We start from the raw sequence: 19,473 nt of genomic DNA, 5'->3' as shown, positions 1-19,473 counted from the left end.
TTTCATACCACTGATTTAATGGTGCAAAAATAATCAGAGATGCTTCTCTTCCCTTTGTATGTTGGTGGGTCTACATCAGTTCCCGGGTCTTGCCCAGCCAGCAATCCCATTGCTCTGAGAATGTGATCAAAAACGAGGGGTAATCATTACACTATATTAATACAGAAGGGTCCAGGGGAGCATCAAATCCAATTCAGCAGATTGTACCAGTAAATTTTGGTGTGGGGAAAGAGAAATGCTACACAAATGTAACAGGGTCACCCTGGGATTCCTTGTACTGAAACATCATTTTACACAGAGGATATATATATATTTTATATATATATTTTTATATATATATTCACACACACGCGCGCGCACACACAAAAAAAGTCTTTGATAGGCTTTCTGTGTTCTTGTAAAAATAGTTGGCAGCTGCAATCTGTGAGACCAGAACTGGCTTTTGTGCTGCCTGCGATGCCCCACTGCAAATTGTCTCTCAGAGGCAGACGCTCGTGTTTATCTGGCAGGTGGAGCTAGTGCCTGCCTGAGACAGAAATAACCTCCCATTGGGACACACACAGAGCTCGTAGATTTTTTGCCTGGACCCTGCAGAAGAGGAAGATCCTTGAGGCAAGTTAGGTAGTTTGATTTTTGCAGAATTCAACGTTGTCTGAAGTTGGAGGTGGAGAGAGAGAGAGAAGGAGAGAGAATTAGTGGAGAGCCGTTATTTTTAATCTTGTATTTAAAGAAGCTTCCTTTGGACAACTCAGCTGCTACAAAAACTGGGTAAGCACGTCTATAAAAATGGGAAAGTCTCATACAGATGTGGGTAGGCCTATTATTTGCCTTTACCATGAGCCACCTAAGACCTCCAGTTTGTTTCTGCTAATATACCCGCCGTGTTTTCAGGGCTTGAGGCTTCCTGGGGCACCTCTGTCTAAGGGTTAACCTAACCAGAGGTGCCCCACTGCTGGGTGGTTCATGTCCACACAGCGACTCCACCCCTCCACCAAGACTTCTGGCACTGTGACCCCACTGCCAGTTATGCTTGCAGGCTCACAGCACTGCTTTTCATGTGTATTTGATGTACTGGTGTAACACTTCTATGTATATTAAAAATAACTTGAATGCCGTAACAGACCTGAATTTCTCCTCATAAAGCAGAACGTAAAAGTGAACATGTGGCAGCTCTTAGACACATGGCAGCTACAGGGGAGTGCTCTAATGTTACTGAGAAGAGCACAGTGAGATACCCTGCACACTAGAATATTACAGGGCAACTAATGGAATTTGCTCTTTTCTTGCAAGTACAGTAAGTCTCTAGTTTCATCCAACCATCTAATCTCCTGAAAGAGACAGGTCAATATATGCATTTTAAAAGCAACTTAGTGTTAAAAGCATTAAGGTAAGTGGTTGCTTATAGTAGTGAAATGCCTTGGACTTCAACAGTAGTATATTAGGTATGGGGTTTTTTTTCTGTATTTTTGAGTTTGTTTGTTAACACCCATGGGCCGAGTATACAATGTCTTAAAATGCATATGTTTAGAAATAACAGGAATTGCAACAGAAATCTTGTTCTGTTCATTACACATGACACTAAGATAGGAAAACATTAGTCATGTTGGAGCTCTCCTGGCTGGGAGAGGAGATTTGGGTTCAGTGGGCATCTCCTACTGCTGAAGCTCTCGGTCAGTTCCCCAGCAGGAGCTCCTCAGCCACGTACTTTGGTGTCTTCCATCATTGTGGCAGTAGGATGGGATGAGAACCATGTTCTCATGTATTTTTGAGGCACCAGCAGAGGCTTAGCTCAACACCTCTTTTACTTCTGTGTTAGCAGTTTTAGTTAGCCTCTTTTCCCCACTGGAAGTTTCCCCAGTGCAACAACTTGTGCCTCCTAATGTTCCCTTTCTTTCCAAAATGAAAACATCAGTTGCAAAAGCTTTTCAGATCAATAACTGTGAATTAAGCTCTTCTTATAGAAAAATGTATGATAAAAGATTTAATTATGTTGGGCAAGTAAATCTTGTTTTAAAGTGACAAGGAAACAAAGCATTTAGGAGCACTATGTATTTTACAGCTGCATAAATCTGCGTGAACAACAGATGCTATTATCCAAGCACTTTAAAAATAATGAATCAGCCTTTGCCACAGAGTGGGGCTTGTTTGCATATGATATGTTCAATCACTGCTAGCAGAAACTAAGCCAGGCAGGTCTGCTTCAGCAGTGCCCTCACACCAGTGGTTCAAACGCAGTGGCTCCGTGACTCAGAAGGCTACAGATCTGCAGGAGATCTGTGGCTGGGTTTGGTTTTGCTGCAGGGCTTGACATCCTCCTTCCCTTACCTCTCCGTCTTTGGATTCCAGCCTGAGCTCTGTCCTGCACGTGGCTTTCAAGCTGCCGGCCTCGGCGTTGATCTCGATGCCTTTTGGGGCCTCCATCACCAGCGCCCGTGTCGGCGACTCCAGTCTGCAACAGAAAGGGGAGTTACAGGGCTTGGGGGCTTGAACAGTCACACTGAACCTCAGGCTGTTGTTTGGCACAGCCTGACCACCCACTGCACGGCACCTTAGGACCCATCTATGTCCAGACCCATGCCTGGTTCAGACAGTGGAAAGGACTCATGCACAGTGTGGTAAAATATGCCACAAAGCCAATCTCCTAACATTTCCCATCATCTTCGAGGTGCTGTGAATGCTGGGACAAGATGCAATGTGCAATAAAACTTCCCCCATGATCAGCTTGCTTGTATGCACGTTCAGATTTGTATTATTTCTCCTGACTTCCTGCAATGTGAGGTTTGGAAGGGTTTAAGGACATAAGGAAATCAATGAAAACAACCTGGGTGAAGACTCCCAAATTCCCAGTCACTGGTGCTACACTCACATCCCACTGCTCACAGCCAGGCCCCCCTCTGAGGTGCTTCTAACCATGGATACAGCACACAGGGATCAGACAACCCTGTTACAGCACTAACATAGCCAAACCTTTAGGTTCAGGCAATTTGGCTTAATGCTGCACGCTGTAGAAGCACAAGGTTCAGTCTTCCTTGCTGATTATCCATTCATAGGTCTTATACTTGTCTCTTCTTTATAATACAGTCTCTTATTACTTTCTGTATTGAAAATGATAATAAAAATCCCAATTCTCCCTCTTTGGGAATATCCTCTTAGTTGATTTCATTACCATTTATTTGCTGTACCCTCACAAAATCTAGACTATGGTCTCCCCATAGGTGAAGCAGGCAGATGGGCTGGAACAGGAGCCCCTCTGCTTTGCCTGCTTTGGGCAGGCAGCATGAGAGAACCAAAGCACAGGGCAGCACAAAACCACCAAACTTACTTGGGCAAGCTTTTCGGATTTGCTTGCATTGCTGCAGTGGCACTTCAGCTGCTTCCCTGCTCTTCATATATAATCATTTGTGCAAGCAAGTGTATTCTTAAATGTACTCCTGCTGGTACTGAGACAACATTATGGGGGACTGAGGGGATTCAGCTGTATTTACTGCAGCCAACAGTTCAATAAAGCAAAGGCACAGTTCCCTCTGTGTGGCACTTTTCAACTTATGACTTTCCCTCTTGTTGGTGTCTTCATATTGCTGCTTTTTGAATGCCTTTCCCTCAAGACCTCAAACTCATCCATAATTTCCTGGCTGATTCAACTAAATCTAAATTTCAGGGAAGAACTGAGGCACATGCAGCCCATGGAATAAGCATGGTCTCATGGTTAGCAGCCTCTGCACAATGTTTCTGAGCTACTTTTGGTTTGCTCTCTGCAGGGAAGCTACATCTTACATAAACCTTCTTCTGATCCTTCCTCTGGTATCACCCCTTGGCTGGTTCCTGTACAAGGAACCTAAGGCTAAGACTACTGCTACTCACTTTTTTCCTTCCCTGATTGAATTGCAGATTGCATGGAGGAGAAAAAGCCTGCAAAGAATGATTGACATTAAATAGCACTACCTGGGATATGATTCCCTCTGACCTTCCAATTGCAATAACTGCCTTTCCAATATCGGTTAGAATTTCTTTGTGGTAAAAATAGTCACAGTACACAGCCTTAGGGCCTGCACATGCACTCCAGAGGCTTTCATTATGGTGGCTTAACATGCTGTCTGCCCCACATTTTCCCTGGAGACTTCTGACCAAGGATACAGTCTGCTCTCATCCTTGCTGTAGCTCACAAGCTGGTTCCTATCCTGAAAAATGAAGGATCTGCACTGCAGTGGCTGGGATGCTGGCACATATCCCCTCCTGCCACCTCTGCTCCAGAGGGAGGATCCTCCAGAGGAGAGGCAGAGAGCTGAGGCCAGTAATGTCTTAAGTCATTGTAGCTAAATTCACCAGAGGATGTGTTCAAACCTCAAGACAGCTAAGCTAATCTGAGGATAAAATAATTCCGAAGAACCATGGCCAGGTGACTCTTCAGCTCTCCAGCATCCTAGTGACTCCTCAATTTCTTTGATGTCTTGGCTGTCTCAAGATATTTGTTCATCTGTTAATCTTGTAGCTCTTCTGCCCACTGTGAAATAAATCTTCTAAGTGCAAAACAGTGTTCAGACACCACAGTGCAAACGGCCTCATCTGCAGCAGCAGCAGCAGCAGCTCTCCATTCCTGTCCTGTGCCAGAGCAGCCTCCCAGTCCCACACCAGTGCCTTACTGGAGAGTGTGGGGAGCTGGGAAATTGGTGACAGTCTTGCCATGGAGGGGCAGGGGGGTGGGATCAAGAGGGGTCTTCTGCTTGCATATTGTCCCCTGTGCACTCAGGACCCCGTAACATCAAACGGAGTTAAAAGCATGCTTTGAACTTTGAATGGGTACTTTTCCCAAGCACCTGGGAGTCTATTAGATAAAAGTGTTCCCAAGTTCCAAGTTCCAACCGTGCTGATGTGTTGAATTAAGCAAAAACCATTCCCTTAATGTTAAAAATACCATTCTGAAGTCCAGGTTATTTTTTTATTTATTTTAAACCTTAAAACTATTGAAATGAGTGCAAGCACTACCACAGCAAAGTGCAGACTTTTGGATGATAAGAAACTTGGGCCTGCAGCCCACACGGTTTTGTACTTGTGCCATGGGTTTTGAGTCTGACTCTTCTCTCTCTTACATGTTTGATACATGTGTAACTCTATTTGCTTGCATGGGACTTTTATCCCAATTTATGCTACTGTAAATGAGGACAAAAAGATCTTAATAAAATTTTATTTTGTATTTGAGGGGTTTGTAAAGGATTTGATTATTTTCTGATATCCTGAATAAATCCTTGAGACACCTGTCTTTAAAGCAGGAGCTGAAAAATCCATGCAAAGCCAGAGGAAGTACTGGAGGAGTTTATGCTCTGGGGGGGTTGAGTAATGTTTACTGAATAGTTTCATTTGAAGCAAGTGTTTAAGAGACACTCTACTTTTAAACCTAATTCTGTCTTTCAGAGCGGAACCAATTTGGAGACTAATAATGAAAGAGAATGATTTAGCGATGAACAGATAATTTGTTAAAAATCAACATTTGTTTTCCAGTGTGATACTCTGGATTCACATCTCCTGGCTAGGTGTGAGCCCGTACTTACAGCAGCAGGCTGCAAGGTGGCTGCGTGAATATAGATTGTTTCATTATTTGCTCCTGCTCTTGAATTTTCCATCCCAGCAATTGGCACACAAGCCCTTTTTATTGACCATGGGTGTTGCTTATTTTTGCTCCAGTATTTCCAGGACCAGATTCTGACTTCTCTCAGAGCTGGGCAAGGAGGATAAATTCACCACTATGCACAGAGTTACAGCTTTCTGAATTCAGGACCAAGATAAGCTACTGCCATAAAATTGCTCCTGTCCCACCTACAGTCTCCTAGTAGGTCGATGAAAAACAGTCTCCTGTCTGGGTGACTGCCCACAACATGTGAATCTGTCCTACAGATCCCAAGGTGCCATGTAAGTACAAAGTTTTCAAAGAAAAGATATCTGTCCTACAGATCCCAAGGTGCCATATAAGTACAAAGTTTTCAAAGAAAAGATACAAGTAACTAGATTTTCAGAACCATCAAAGTACTCAGGTTTTACTGACTACCACAGGTGCCAGGTACTTTTGAAAATCCCATTGAGCACCTAAACGCCATAACAAATCTGACCCTTAATCTCAGTTCTTAGTTCTGCAACAGAGGTAATAGCACTTCCCAACTCCACAGGGAGGATAAAAAGATAAATATATTAGTGGTTGTGAAGCGGTTACATACTGTAATAACTGAGACCAGGTAAGTACCATAGCCAAAGATAGATGGCTGGCAGATGGAGAACTGATCTTTCCAAAGCTGCAATATTAGGCTCTTACCTTCATCAAAACCACTGTTAGTCTTGTTCCTCCCACTAAGCACACTCGGCCTGCATATCAATGTCCGGGATGATGTATGCAGGGGAAGCCTTCCTCCAGCTCACCATGCTTAATGGACAGTGCTAAATGTGCCTCTGAAGCCCTTTAACTCAAACCTATCACCGAAGCATCTCACATTTTAAAGAGAGGTGATGGCATGTGGGCAGCTCGAGGTGAACTCCTCTCCTGCTATGGCTGGAAATTCTGTGCTCCTGGGAATCAACAAGGGAGCAAAATTTTCAGTGCCATCCCTGCTTTGCTTTGAAAACTTCAGCAATAATTTAAAGAAGGTCAGCCTATGAGTTGTGCTGTGGTTTCAGTGAAAGTCATTCTATTGGAAACATCATTACTTACCCAGATTTCTAGTTTTCATTTCCTTCATCATAAGTCACATTAATCACTCCAGTACCATGGATTATATTTCCTTCTTGTCCCCCTCCTCACCCCCTTCAGGGTAATGTGTTGTTTTCCTTACTGCTATGAACTGCCTTTTGAATTTAGAGAGAAGAGAGGATATTAAAGATGTGAAGGCAGTACCACCAGCAGCTAGGGGCTGCTGACGTGCTTCCAGTGAAGTGGACATAATTTCCTTAAACAAATAATGTTTATTGCAAATAGTTCAGGGAGAAAAATATTCACCTGGGTCCAGCATTGATGCCAACAGGACTTGCAGTTCATGGCTGGTACCAAAGGCTGCAGCACAGCAGAGGGATGATCCTCAATATGTGAAAGGAGTTATGAGCTGAGGGCCTATAGCTACCACTTACAATTTTTAAAATTTTGAACTATTTTTTACAAGGGATAGCCTCAACCTTCAGCATTTCTTTTCCCCAGCAAGGGATTTTTCTGTGTGTGGCACAAACTTTCCTCGTAGGACGGAAATGGACAGAGAAGTTTACTCTCAGGAGGCAAGGAGCATATGATGCAGCGGTGTGGTAACATGAGCTAATTTAATTTTGCTTAGAAACCTCTGGACTGAGCATAGAGCATGCATTACTGCAGCTGTAGCCCATTATTTCTAATGACTCTAATTATTTCTTATGGAATCCATCTGACCAGCTATAAGATTTCACATTGAGCATAAAATTAGCCAATGTTACCACTGTGCCTGCTTACATCTCATACAACTGGTAAATTATGCTAGCAAGTAAACGTAGAGCTCCATCAATTTGCCAGTAATGAGCCAGTATCTCAGGCTGAAATTTGTTTTCAGTTCTAACTCCCTTGTCTCAATGAAATCAATGGGATCACCCACTTGCAGTGGCTTATACTTCTGACTCCATTATTTGCATGCTATCTTACATGTATCTATTAACAAAAGAAAACAATACTTTTCTCCCTATTAAGTAGAAGTTAATAAGTTTTTACTGACTTGCAATGAAACCATGCTTAGCTTCTATATCTAAAATGCTTTTAAACTTTCTTTTTTTTTTTAATTTGTCTTACTTTTGCTTGAATTGGAACAGAAAAAGTTTGGGAGGAGGAATAACAGGTTGGATCTGGACTCACATAGTGCAAACCTCAACTGATCATAAGATCAAGGAAAGTCCTGTCATCTCCCAAAGATCAAAAGGCTCTGCCCTGATCTCTACCCTTCTTCACTAGACTTCCTTCGTACTGGAAGGTACTGCAATTTCATAACACCAAAATAAGCTAAGATATGGCAACAACACTGAGCCTAATATAAAATAGGAAACAAGGAAAAAGCTGGCCTCAGTACATCAGAGTGACAGGTTAAAATCAAAAGGGGAAAAGGTCCAATGTCCTTTTCCAAGATACCATGATTTTGACAAAATATTACATACACGGCACAGTATTAAAGCAGCAAGTACTCTGAGAGCTTACAGAAGAGATCATCACTAATAAGAAAATATGCATTCCTGTTATTTATTGCCTAGCATTGACATTAATCTTGTTTTCAATTACGTTTTAATGAAGCACACCAATTACTGTTCAAATAGGGACATCTGATTACAGTCTCAATCAACAGAAATAAATCTTGCTTATGGAAGCTTTCCAGGGTGTTTTCTTTAGGAGCATTAATTACAGAAGTAAACAAGGATATATTATTATCATGTCATCCAATTGTAAAGCCTGCCTATTGCTATAAATACTGTTTAGTTTGAAAGCGTGCATCACTATACAGTTTCCAGTGGTTATGCCGCAAATCTAATAAGTAACAATTCCAGTGCAGCCAAACTCTGAAACAGATTATTATGGTCCAAAGACTCATGTAATTCCTAATATGATCTAGTGGACAATGAATGAAAATTCTTTCAGCTATCATCCACAAACCGTGGTTAATTCCTAAGGAAAATCCAGTTAAATCTGTCAGAGACCTGACAGGAGCAGAGGTCTAATGATGCTTTATTGGCAATTACAGTTTTCTAACTGAGCTAGAGGTAAGTCTGGTTCAAATGGCAAGGGGTGCAACAACTTTGCTTCTCTGTATCTGGGCAACACACACACTAATGAGATTTTGTACAAAGCTGAGCCAAGAGAAAGTGAAAAAGGAATTGAGAAAATAACATGAATTACCCTTGTGCTTAACATTGTTCATAAGCTTTAATATTTCCTTGGACAGGGAACCTAGTGAACAGGCTGCATGAATAGTTCTGCTTGGACTCTGCAAGTGCTGCAGTCCTGGATGGATGGATGGATGAGTGTGTCTCTGGCTGGGAGGACCTGTGTGCTTGCTCTGTCCTCCCCTCCTGGAGCATGGCATTGATCAAGTCCTGACCCTTTCTCCCTGCTTCAGTTCTGCTAATTTAGTCCCAAGCTAATGCCTTAAATATAATTTTATCATTTTACTTTTTTTAAAAATTTATTTTAAATAGAATTCTAGCAGCTGCAATACCTGAAGAAGTGCTTAATCACAAGAAGTAATAATCCGCTGCTGGTTTTGCTAACTTCAGCTCAGCACCAGACAAACCAGTTTATCTATTTTTCACCTAGTTTGAGCTACACATGCTGTGTTTAGTGAACTTTTCCTAAACGGAGTCCATGCTAAAACAATACTCTCCTGACCACAGAATATTTTAATATCTCTTCAGAGATTGTAACTCCATGAGGAGGACTGAGTAACAAAGCAGTTTGAAACCATTATGAAGCAGATCAAAGCCAGCAATAGGAATATGCTCAGCTAATATTCAAAGATGGTTGAAGTGGGTCTAGACAAATGAGGAGCCACAGGAGTTTGTACATACAGTACAAACTAAGCAGGTGAGAACCAGCTTTCATTTTCCTCTGAAAATAATGACATACCTCAGCAAAAGGAAAAGCTTGAGCATGCAGTTCCTCTCAGCACACTGTAAATTCCCTGTTGTAGTTTTCCAGTATGATTTGTACTATCTGAGCCTTATTCATGGCACTAAAAAGCAGTAAACCTAGAAAAACATAGATAACTCAAAACATAATTGTAAATTCAGTGTGATTTCCTGCCACACTACAGCATGGGAATTGCTGAAGGACATGTAATTATGCAAAATTGTCCAAAATGTTTTAGGGTTTTGGAGTTTGGTGGCGTTTTTGTGATTTCTTTTTTTTTTTTACTTTTAAATGAATTTCTGAAACGGTTTACGTGAAGTCAAACATAGTATTTAGAAGACAAAACCAGGGATTAAACAGAAGATATCAAATTAATCTAGGGAGAAAAATATACAGTGTAATACTATTGAGATCTAGTTTCATTATGAACTGGAGAAGTGGTGAAGGGTAGAGACTGTCAAAGAAAAAAGTATGAGATTAATGTTTAACGAAGTGGAGGTATGGCTGAGAAAATTAAAATCATCTCGATAATTAAAAATTTCTGTTGCTTATAAATCAAGGAAGGAAATTATCATAGAAATTGGGAGATAGTTGAGAACGATGTGTGGTAAATACAGATGTGGTTTAAGAAGATGAAGTGTTTAAGTGGGCAGGGAAGGGATTCAGGATGCAAAATGCATTATTCCTGCATATACGGGTGTGTTCAATAAAACCACAGCACCTGTAGGTGGGGGGACTGAGGGGATTCAGCCCTGTCTGTTAACATCAGCCAGGAACCAGCCGTATAAGATGCTAGGAAATATGGGAGCAGAGAGTCACCTCTGGCTGGAGGAAAATCAAAGGACAGATGTCTTCTCTCCTGGCATGATTTTAGGAAGAAATTCTCTACTGTGATGGTGGTGAGACACTGGAATGGGGTGCCCAGAGAGGCTAAGGATGTCCCATCCTTGGAAGTATTCAAGGCCAGGTTGGATGGAGCTTTGAGCAACCTGGTCTAGTGGGGGGTGACCCTGCCCATGACAGGGAGGCTGGAACTACATTATCTTTATGGTCCCTTCCAACTCAAACCATTCCATGATTCTGTGATCAGAAGTGGGACAGTAAATCACATTATCACAGAGCAGGCTGAGCTCTAAGCAAGCTCCAGCGCTGATGCCACTAGCCTGTAATTATTTTTTATTACAAATACTCACTACCAAATGTGTCTCAGCACAAGTCACACAGTCTGGGTCAAAACTGGTCAAGTAATAGTCTGGAAATTCCTTCGTGGCTCTATGTGCTAATGAGAGGGCTTGTAGCTGCAGCATGGCCCTGCTTCTGCTCCTCCTGACCACAGCTCCTCTGCACTCCCACTGTGGCCAAGTGACAGACTCAGTAGTTAGATATACCCAATCTAGTACCTAAATCACCTTTTCTTTGCTTGTCTGATATACCTTGTTAAATAACTTATAAAACAAATTGAAACAAAATACATTCCTCTGCCTGTTGGGTGCATTCATAAGCATGCTCTTTTCTCACACGGAGAAAAAGAATTACTTTTTATGTTACCATAATTGCCTAACCCACAAATGCATTTTTCAGAAACAAAGGTTGGGCTGGTGTAAGTTTCTAATTACAGGTTGAAAGCTTCTAATTAAAAGGCATGAATTGGATGAAATCCTTTCAACTGGAATTACAGAAGAGGCTGCTAAGACTGGGGGTTATCTTGACATACTGTCACGAAGCCAGGGAGGAGAAAATGAAATAGAAACAAAGCACAGCAGCTCCTCATCGGGGCAACTGGCACCACTTGCTACGTAAGCAGGATGTCTAACAAAGTGCTGCCATCAGGAACAGGGAGGAGATGAACACATCACCAGTGGAGCCACTGATTTTCATAGCAACCCCAAGCCACTGGCACAGGGAAGGGGAGATGAGACTTAAGTTTGCTGCTTCCTGAAGTTTATATTGGTTTCTGGATGGTTCCAGGAGGACAAAAGCCAGCTGACCTGGCTTAAAATTATAAAACATGATGGAAAGATGGTAATTGAGACAGCTAAAACTTGATAGATTAACCCATAAAGTGTTTGTTAACATAGACATTACACAGTATTCTACTTTGGGGTTCTTTCATGTCCAGTTAGTGGTTGACCACTTGGTCAATTTGGGCCAACTCTTCACTGCTTTCACAGTTTGCTCTTTTGCTCTGCTTTGGAAGAAGGTGGTATGATGTACATTTGTTATCTTATTCTTCTGTTTTTCGGGGTGTTAAACAACCCTGCTGAGCAGACCAATATGTCATCACTGAGAGAAAAATCACTTTCTTGTGATAACCCAACGTACTCAAATGACTGGCAGGGGTGCAGCGCTATGCAAATATTGCAGTCATTATTATCAGTACTTTACGTGTAGTCTTCTGCATCTGAACTGCTTTACGAAGAGAATAAATGTTGATCTAGATTTCCATTTTAAAATTCTTTTTGAAGTCTATCTGTCATGGGATTTTTACCTGTCATTTGGTCAGATATAAAGGAAAGGTTCAGGTAAATTAAAATCTCACATGGATAGTGCACAGTTTCAGCCTACAGTGCTTTCTGCAGTGATGATTTACTTTCTCTCATCTTTGATGATTTATTCTATTCCTTCTAAAAAGATTGCACTCGATAGTAAATCACTTACAATGAGAAATACAGAAATAACAAAATTAAAAAGGATTTAAAACGGTAGAACAAAAAACCTGCTGGAGAAAGATGTGTCTGTACATATCATACGCTTGGTGATACCCTTTGGAAACATGTATACACTTGCCTGAGTGGATCTGGAGAGCTTATTTAGCATGACAAATTGGCTACAACCTGATGGCTATTTCTGAAAACCCATTTATAGACCTTCAGACACTCACACTCCTGTAGCATATCCACTCATTGTACAGTCAGTTTATAATGATTCTACCAAATTAAATCTTTATTAACAAACTTATTGACTCTGGCTTTGACTTTTTGTCCCTCCTTTTAATTAACTACAGTAATGAGATGAGCAACATCCAGTATAACAACTGACCAAACATTTTGTTCAAAATGTGCAGTTTATTTCAACCAGCTTCACAAAAAAAATGAAGGCTGAATTGCCATTTGCTAAATGTCAATTTTCACACACTGTTGAACCTTTTCTGAAACTTGTCAGCCACAAATCTGTAGTCATTTTTCCCCCTCCGATCAGTGCTGTATAGAACATATAACAAGTTCTCAGTAACTTTTCATTTTTATGCAGAAGATGTACCATTTGCTGTCCCCAGTATATTTCACAAAATGGTAAATACGCATAAATTGTAAATCTAAAGGGATGCATATGCCAAAGTTGTGGCCTCTTTCACAGTCACAATTTACACTAGCAATACAGTTCTACATCTCCATGCATAAGGCCACAGAAATGATCCAAACTCCTCAAATCCAACCCATTATTATTCAACAATACTGCACCATCCTCTTTTCAAATGTGCTGGGCTCGCACTCAGAGCTAGGGAGGTGTTCCACCCTCCAGACCACTCAATTCACAGCCTTGCTCCCTGCTGGGGGGCACAATTCCTACCTCCAGCTGCCACTCCCTGGCAGACACCAAGCAGCCTCACTCAACCACATGTGTGCACACACTTTTCTGTGAGCAACCCTGACGGTGCACAGAGATGTAGGACTTGCCTCCAACGAGAAGAAATAACCTTTAAAGGGTCAAAACCACTGGCAATCACTAAATTTGACCTAACTTTCCTCACACTTCTTACTACTTGCTAAATTGTGATAGCAAATAGGAATGATAGAAGTTGCTGTCTCGGTCAGGATACCACCACCAAACAGGGAGATAACCAGTGTCTGGTCTGATTTTTGGCATAAACCAGGCTGGAAGTCAGTTGCTCATTCCTGTATCAAATCCAGCTGAACTGAAATCTGCCTTTTAACAAGACAGCCAACTTTTAATAAGTATCTAGAGGTGTAAGATTCTACATCCCTCCTTTAAAGCACTGCTTTGTAACCTGTTTTGACAATCTGTGCAATAGAAAATACAAGTGAAAAACACACACATCTCTGGATGAACACCAAGACAAAGCCAAGGAACAGGCAAGACCACTGAAGACAGTCTGAGACGGGGGCCCAGCGCTCCTCCATGTGACCAGCTGCCATTTCAGCATGGAGGAGTCTGGCAGGGGAACAGGAGGGATGGGGACTATTTGAAGAAATTAGTCTCAATGCTCTTTGATAGCCTAGAACGGAAGATCTTAAAGCTCTCTGAGATTCACATGAATTTCTTGCATTCAAATATGCACAGGATAATAGGTTGGGAAATGGTGCAGAGAAGAAAATAAAGGGATTATGTGGGTGGGTAGAGGGAGGAATGGAGCAGAGAAAAAGATCTGGGGAAAAAAAAAACAACAAAACAAAACAACAAAACAACTTGCTGAAGAAAAGAGTATAGAGATATCTCCAAAGGGACTACTTTAATTCTGGGAATAGGATGTTTTGCAAATTCTTAGCGTTGATTCATTTTCAACTAAACCCACAATTGTTTTCTGTTTATCTTTTGGATACAATCGCTCCAGAGCAAAACATGTTTTAAGGTAAGGTTTGGCAGTTTTTCAAGAGAGATATGCTAGTTTATATTTTTCTTAACTAAAAGAGAGCCTGAGCCTGGTGGTGGCAATTCACTGTGTAGTGGGAGACGACCATTTTGGCATGGACACACCTCTGCACAGGGCAGCTACAGCCCTGCCCTGTCTCCCCTGGAACTGGTGGGACCTGGGAGCTAAGAAGCACTGCAGCTTGCAGGTAGGTGCCTATCTCAAGAAGCTGTGATCCCTCCTCTTGGTTCTGCTTATGCTGTGTGCCACTGTGCTCTCACCAGCACCTATGCTGTAGGTTGTTGACCTTGTTTGTTTTAAGGTCTAGATATCTGTTCTCCAGTTCCTTGGATCACAGCAAACTGAGAAAATATTCAACGTTTCTTGATTTCCATGAGGTTCCTTCCATCTTCCCTTGGGTAAGTCTGCATTTGGACTGTAATAACCTCCCTTATATGGCTTTTTAGCAGATAACAAAGAGAAAATTACAGCTGCTAATGGAAGAGGTCAAATGGAGGTGAAATGAAATGGATTAAAAAAAAAAAGGACCAATGTCAGAAAAGCCTTCGTACCACTCAGTGGCAAAACCACTTCCTACAGCAGGTTTTTAGCTGGAAATTTCATTTTATTTTACTCTGTTTCATCTTGATTTTGAAAAGAGAGGCAGGCAGGTAGGAGGACTGGCTTTGTTGTTGAAGCACAGGGACTCAGTTCCCAGCCCTGTGCTGAACTGCCCCTGTGCCACGGCAAGCACACCCAGTGCTCCCGGGGTTCACCGCAGCTCAGGGGGTGGCTCCACACAGCCCACGGGGAGTAATTCTCCCTCACACAGCACAGTGATACAGGAAACTCAGCTGCTAATCTCTCCTGGTACCCAAGCCAACCCATCCGAAAATTTTCTCATAGCAGACTGCCACCTCTACTGCAGAGCATGGCCCCGAGCCACTTCTTCCATAAGGAACATCACCAGATGGTCTCATGTGGTGGGAATGCCCCCAAGTACACAGAGGTAACCCCGCTGACTTCCCAACTACTGCCTTTAGAAGAAGTCAATAGAATTACCTTGGGAATGTAACATAGGAAAGGAAATTGGACCTTAAAATCAACCTTAATTCTTCCTTTGCATGGCCAAACAAAATAATAATAATGAAGAAACGTTGCAAAAGAAAAAAATAATTGTGGTTATTTTACAGTCTTTGAAACCAACAACAATCAAAGCTGCAAGGTGTAATTTTTTTCCCCTGGAATTCCTTGCTTTTTTCTGAATTGCCTGCAGCCTCATGACATCTCTCAGCATTCACATTAACATTATATATTAATTGTCTACTTGGTAGGTAGCAGGAGGGAAAATAAAAGAGGCAAGAACTTAACTCTCTTGAGGTTCCTTCAGTACACGTAGAACCTGGGTAATTTTCTGTGGATGGCCACCACCACTAAAACCTTCCCAGTGAAAATTACTACCATGGTCTCCATGTGTGTCAGTACACCAAATCCACCACCAGGCCAAGCAGGATGGGAACTAGGGTACGTTTTTTCCTTTCTCTTCAAAATGATGGTGTGTTTCTGTTCTTTGAAGCAAAAGGTCAGAGAGATGTCTTGATTTCTACCATGCTTCCACTTTTCCAGGTTTCCAAATGTCCCCTACTCCCCATAGACAGAGAAGTGCTATGTTCCAGGAGTGACCCATCACAGCCCTAGCACAGGGAGCAGCTAAATTCAGCATTCCCTGTCAGGTCCCAGCAGCCAGAAATGGTTAATTCCAGTTCCAGAATAGTGAATCATATCCTCACCTTGTGGCCCCAAGGAGATGAGGACATCTGTGTCATGTCCATGCACCATGCTGAGAAGCCATGTTTCAACACTGTCCAAACCAGCACCACACCCACTCGCTAAGGCTACCTCACACCACTGCTGGGTTAAAACACTGGAATTAGTCAACCTAACAGGTCACTTGTTCTGACACTGAATATCAAGCCTGGCATAGAGAGCTCAGATAAATCTATATACCCATAGCAGACAAGTAAGAGTAGAAAACTTCCATCAGAGAAATTACCTTAGTAGGGAGGAGGCACTTGAAGCTGGGTACCTCCTCTCTACCCTTTCCAAGAAGTGTAAGTTATGTTCTCAGTGTTACTGACTCACCAATTTTCCCAGTTTCCTTTCATATTTCATGATCAGATTTCAAGGTTGCCCAGGTATCAAAATACAGCTTTCCAAGTTGGATCCAAACATTCACCACGACTTTGCTGCGATTTAGGAAGATGAAGAACCACCAATCCCAAACCCATGGCAGTACATCAACATGCCAGGGAAGAGTTTCATACTGCAAGCCCAAAGCTTCAAAATGAGAACTTTGGTTTGTTTGTGTTTTTGTTTTTTTTTTTTTTGAGCTGCTGTTCTAGAACAAATTCTTGTGTCAATGCAACATGCCAGAATCCCAGTTTATTGTGGCAATGGATATTGGTTTTACAAAGTGATTTAGAAGTGGATAAGAAACAATGGCAGTCAGCTTGGGTTCTCTCATGCCTCAGCTGCTGCACTGCTGCACACCACCAGAAAGATAAATTCAACGTGCCATGCCTGGTCTCCTTTTGTCTTTTCTTGCTTGCTCAGGACACGGTAGATCCAAGGACTATCTCTTGCACTGTCTACATGGCACTATGTACAGTAGGAACTCATTTAAACTATAGCATTTAGGAATTAATCCCTGTAAGAAAATATTAGCCAAACATGCTCTAGCTACCTAAACTCAATTAGCTGTGAATTGGAAGGGAAAATATTTAAAATAGCAGGACCATTAGAAACGACTGGACATTTGTAAAGATGTTTACATGCCTGGTGGCCTGTTTTAAAATTCTTTAAAACAGAAGGAAGTAACTGTATCTTATCTTCATGCAGTATCTGCTGCTGGATCTTCTGGCTTAAATGATGTTCATTCTTACATAAAATACCACATTAATGCTCAGGGGAAGGAACCCATTTCATCCCTGGACTCAATAAAACATGGACAATGGGCTCATGAGTTCCATCACGCAGGTCTCTCAACAGAATCTGATGCAGGCATAAACAGGAGGGGAGAGGGAGACAGCTGCCTCTTATGAAACTTGGAAATTGCCAAAGAATTACTTTGCTATCCTTCAAATAGTACTAAGTTCACTTCAGTTCTGTCCATCTTACACCAGTGATTCCCAGAATCCTCTTTTGTCTCTGGGTACTGCTATAAAGCAAGTCACCAGGTATAAGGAACGTTTTCTGTTACCCCAAGAATGAACATTTGTGATTTTTAGTTTATAGGTGATGACAGTAATGGAGTACCCAGGGCAAAACCACTGAAACCTCACAACCCCTCAAACCAGCATAGACATACTCTGCCACTTCAGAGGATTTCAAACAGTTCCATCCCAGCAGTGTTTGTGGTGGATGAGGTGGGATCTGCCATCCTGCAGAGCCAAGCTCCTCCAAGCAGGAACACCTGCCAGGGCTGCAGGGTCTGGCAGCAGGGATGAGATGTCCAAACTGGGGACAGGATTTATCCAGCAGTGCTGACTGCACTCCTAGTATGCTTCTACATATGACACTGTACAGAGTATCTTTATCTTCTCTAAAGGTTATCTTTTAGAAAGCAGTCACATCCTGCCAGTCATGCTACTTTAACTTTACTGCTCTAGTTAGAGGGATAATGTGGGGAGAGCTTAAAGAGGTATAACTGGACAGGCCTGTTTTAATTGCTCCCACTAGACCTGTGCTCTGTGACCTTGGACACCAACAGAGCCATAAATACAAGCTTTGATTGCTGTTCCCATAGTGACTGACAGGAAGAACACACTGGAGGGTGGACTACGACCGCGTCAAGCAGGCAAGCAGCAACTGGAAATGATTAAGTTCAGAAGCTCTGGGGACACTAATGTCACTGCAGGCCAGCCAACCTGGAAGATAAACATTGCTGGGCACTGCAAAAACGATTTTTCAATTTGCTTTCCAATGAGACAGTGAACTAGGCTACACTATAGGCACTAGGCTTGGCAAATGAGACTGTGAGGTCTCCTGAGGCAAAGGCACCAGTCCTTTCTGCTGCTGGAGATGTGAAAGCTACTAGTGGGGCCTGTCACACTTGTGCTGTGCATGCTTACTGTCGAGGAATAGAATATTTTTATTTGGAGCAACACACAACATAGGAGGCTAAACCATCCAATGCAAAGTTGCCAGGTACCTGGGCTGTCCCTCTTCCAGTGCCAAAACCAGATCAGTTTTTTCTCTAGTACTCTGAATTATGCACCAAGGGCTATCACAGGGCTTGGTGTGGAAACAGGAGATCTTTGGCATCCCACTGCAAAAAGGCAAGGACCTGGTGGATGCACTTGTGGAGAGGAACACAGCTTGTCCTGCAGCCACAACATCCAGCTCTTGCTCACTGTGCTCTGTACTGTGAATACAGAAACGGAATTCAAATAGCTCTAAACTCTCCTATTTCAATATAGGAAATAGTAGGGCTTCAGGAAAAAAAGTGGAGACACATGCTGGTAGTCTGAGTATATATAAAAGCAGCTCAGGAATATTTATATTGGCAGAGTGCACAGCAGGAAAAGCTGAGCTGTGCTGAAGGCAAAGCTGCCAGAGTATTTCTGGGTGACTTGCTCAATAGCACGGCGTGGAGTGCTCGCTGGCTGCCCTTCCACACTCAGCTTCACCAGCTGCCCATCGATCAGGGCCCTACACATCACAGAACAATGGAATTTACATATGGTCAAATCGAGCATCGTCCACAGATCAAAGTTACAGCCCTCAAAACCCCACCAGCCTCGCCGTCTCCCTGAGTATATTCATGTTTGGAATGGAAAATAACTGTTCAAGCATCCAGGATACATCAGTAATTATGCAGATGGAAAGTAACACAATCTACCTGTCTACACACTTCACACACTGTCCAAGGTCTCCAATTCACATACACTGAACTCTTCAGACTTTGGTATTGTGGTAACTTCAATGCCAAAAGAAAACAAGCTAATAGAAGGACAGATAAAAGGCATCACTTCTCCCTTACTACATATAGCACTTTCACAGATATGCACAGCTCTGTTAAAAAAGCTATGGTAATTCTAATATATCCTGAAGTCAAGATTACACGGTCTTTTATGAGAAGAAGTTTAGTGGCACAGCAGAGGGAGACACTGTACTGTTCTCATGCAATAAGTGATCATCCCTGTCTCTTCTCTATGCCTCTAGCCTTCCACTGAAAGTAGATCCCATCATTTTGCAAGTAGTTCAGTCAGATTTGCAA

General features: G+C 42.3%; 1 protein-coding gene across 1 annotated transcript; it reads right to left on the bottom strand.

Moving 5' to 3' along the window:
• Window positions 1-318: 318 nt before the first annotated feature.
• LOC103774271 (delta-sarcoglycan-like) lies at window positions 319-2,449 on the bottom strand (the record flags this gene model as incomplete). The annotated part of the gene is made up of 2 exons (XM_008941663.1): window positions 319-652; window positions 2,326-2,449. Coding segments are annotated over 2 exons (298 nt in total), but the record flags the coding sequence as incomplete, so codon positions are not given.
• Between the last annotated feature and the right edge of the window lie 17,024 nt (window positions 2,450-19,473).

The sequence above is a fragment of the Merops nubicus genome, unplaced genomic scaffold (assembly GCF_000691845.1).
Source record: "Merops nubicus isolate BGI_N331 unplaced genomic scaffold, ASM69184v1 scaffold6326, whole genome shotgun sequence".
NCBI classification, from domain to species: domain Eukaryota; kingdom Metazoa; phylum Chordata; class Aves; order Coraciiformes; family Meropidae; genus Merops; species Merops nubicus.
Note: the sequence above shows the minus strand (reverse complement) of the source record. Positions and strands in the feature narration are given on the sequence as shown.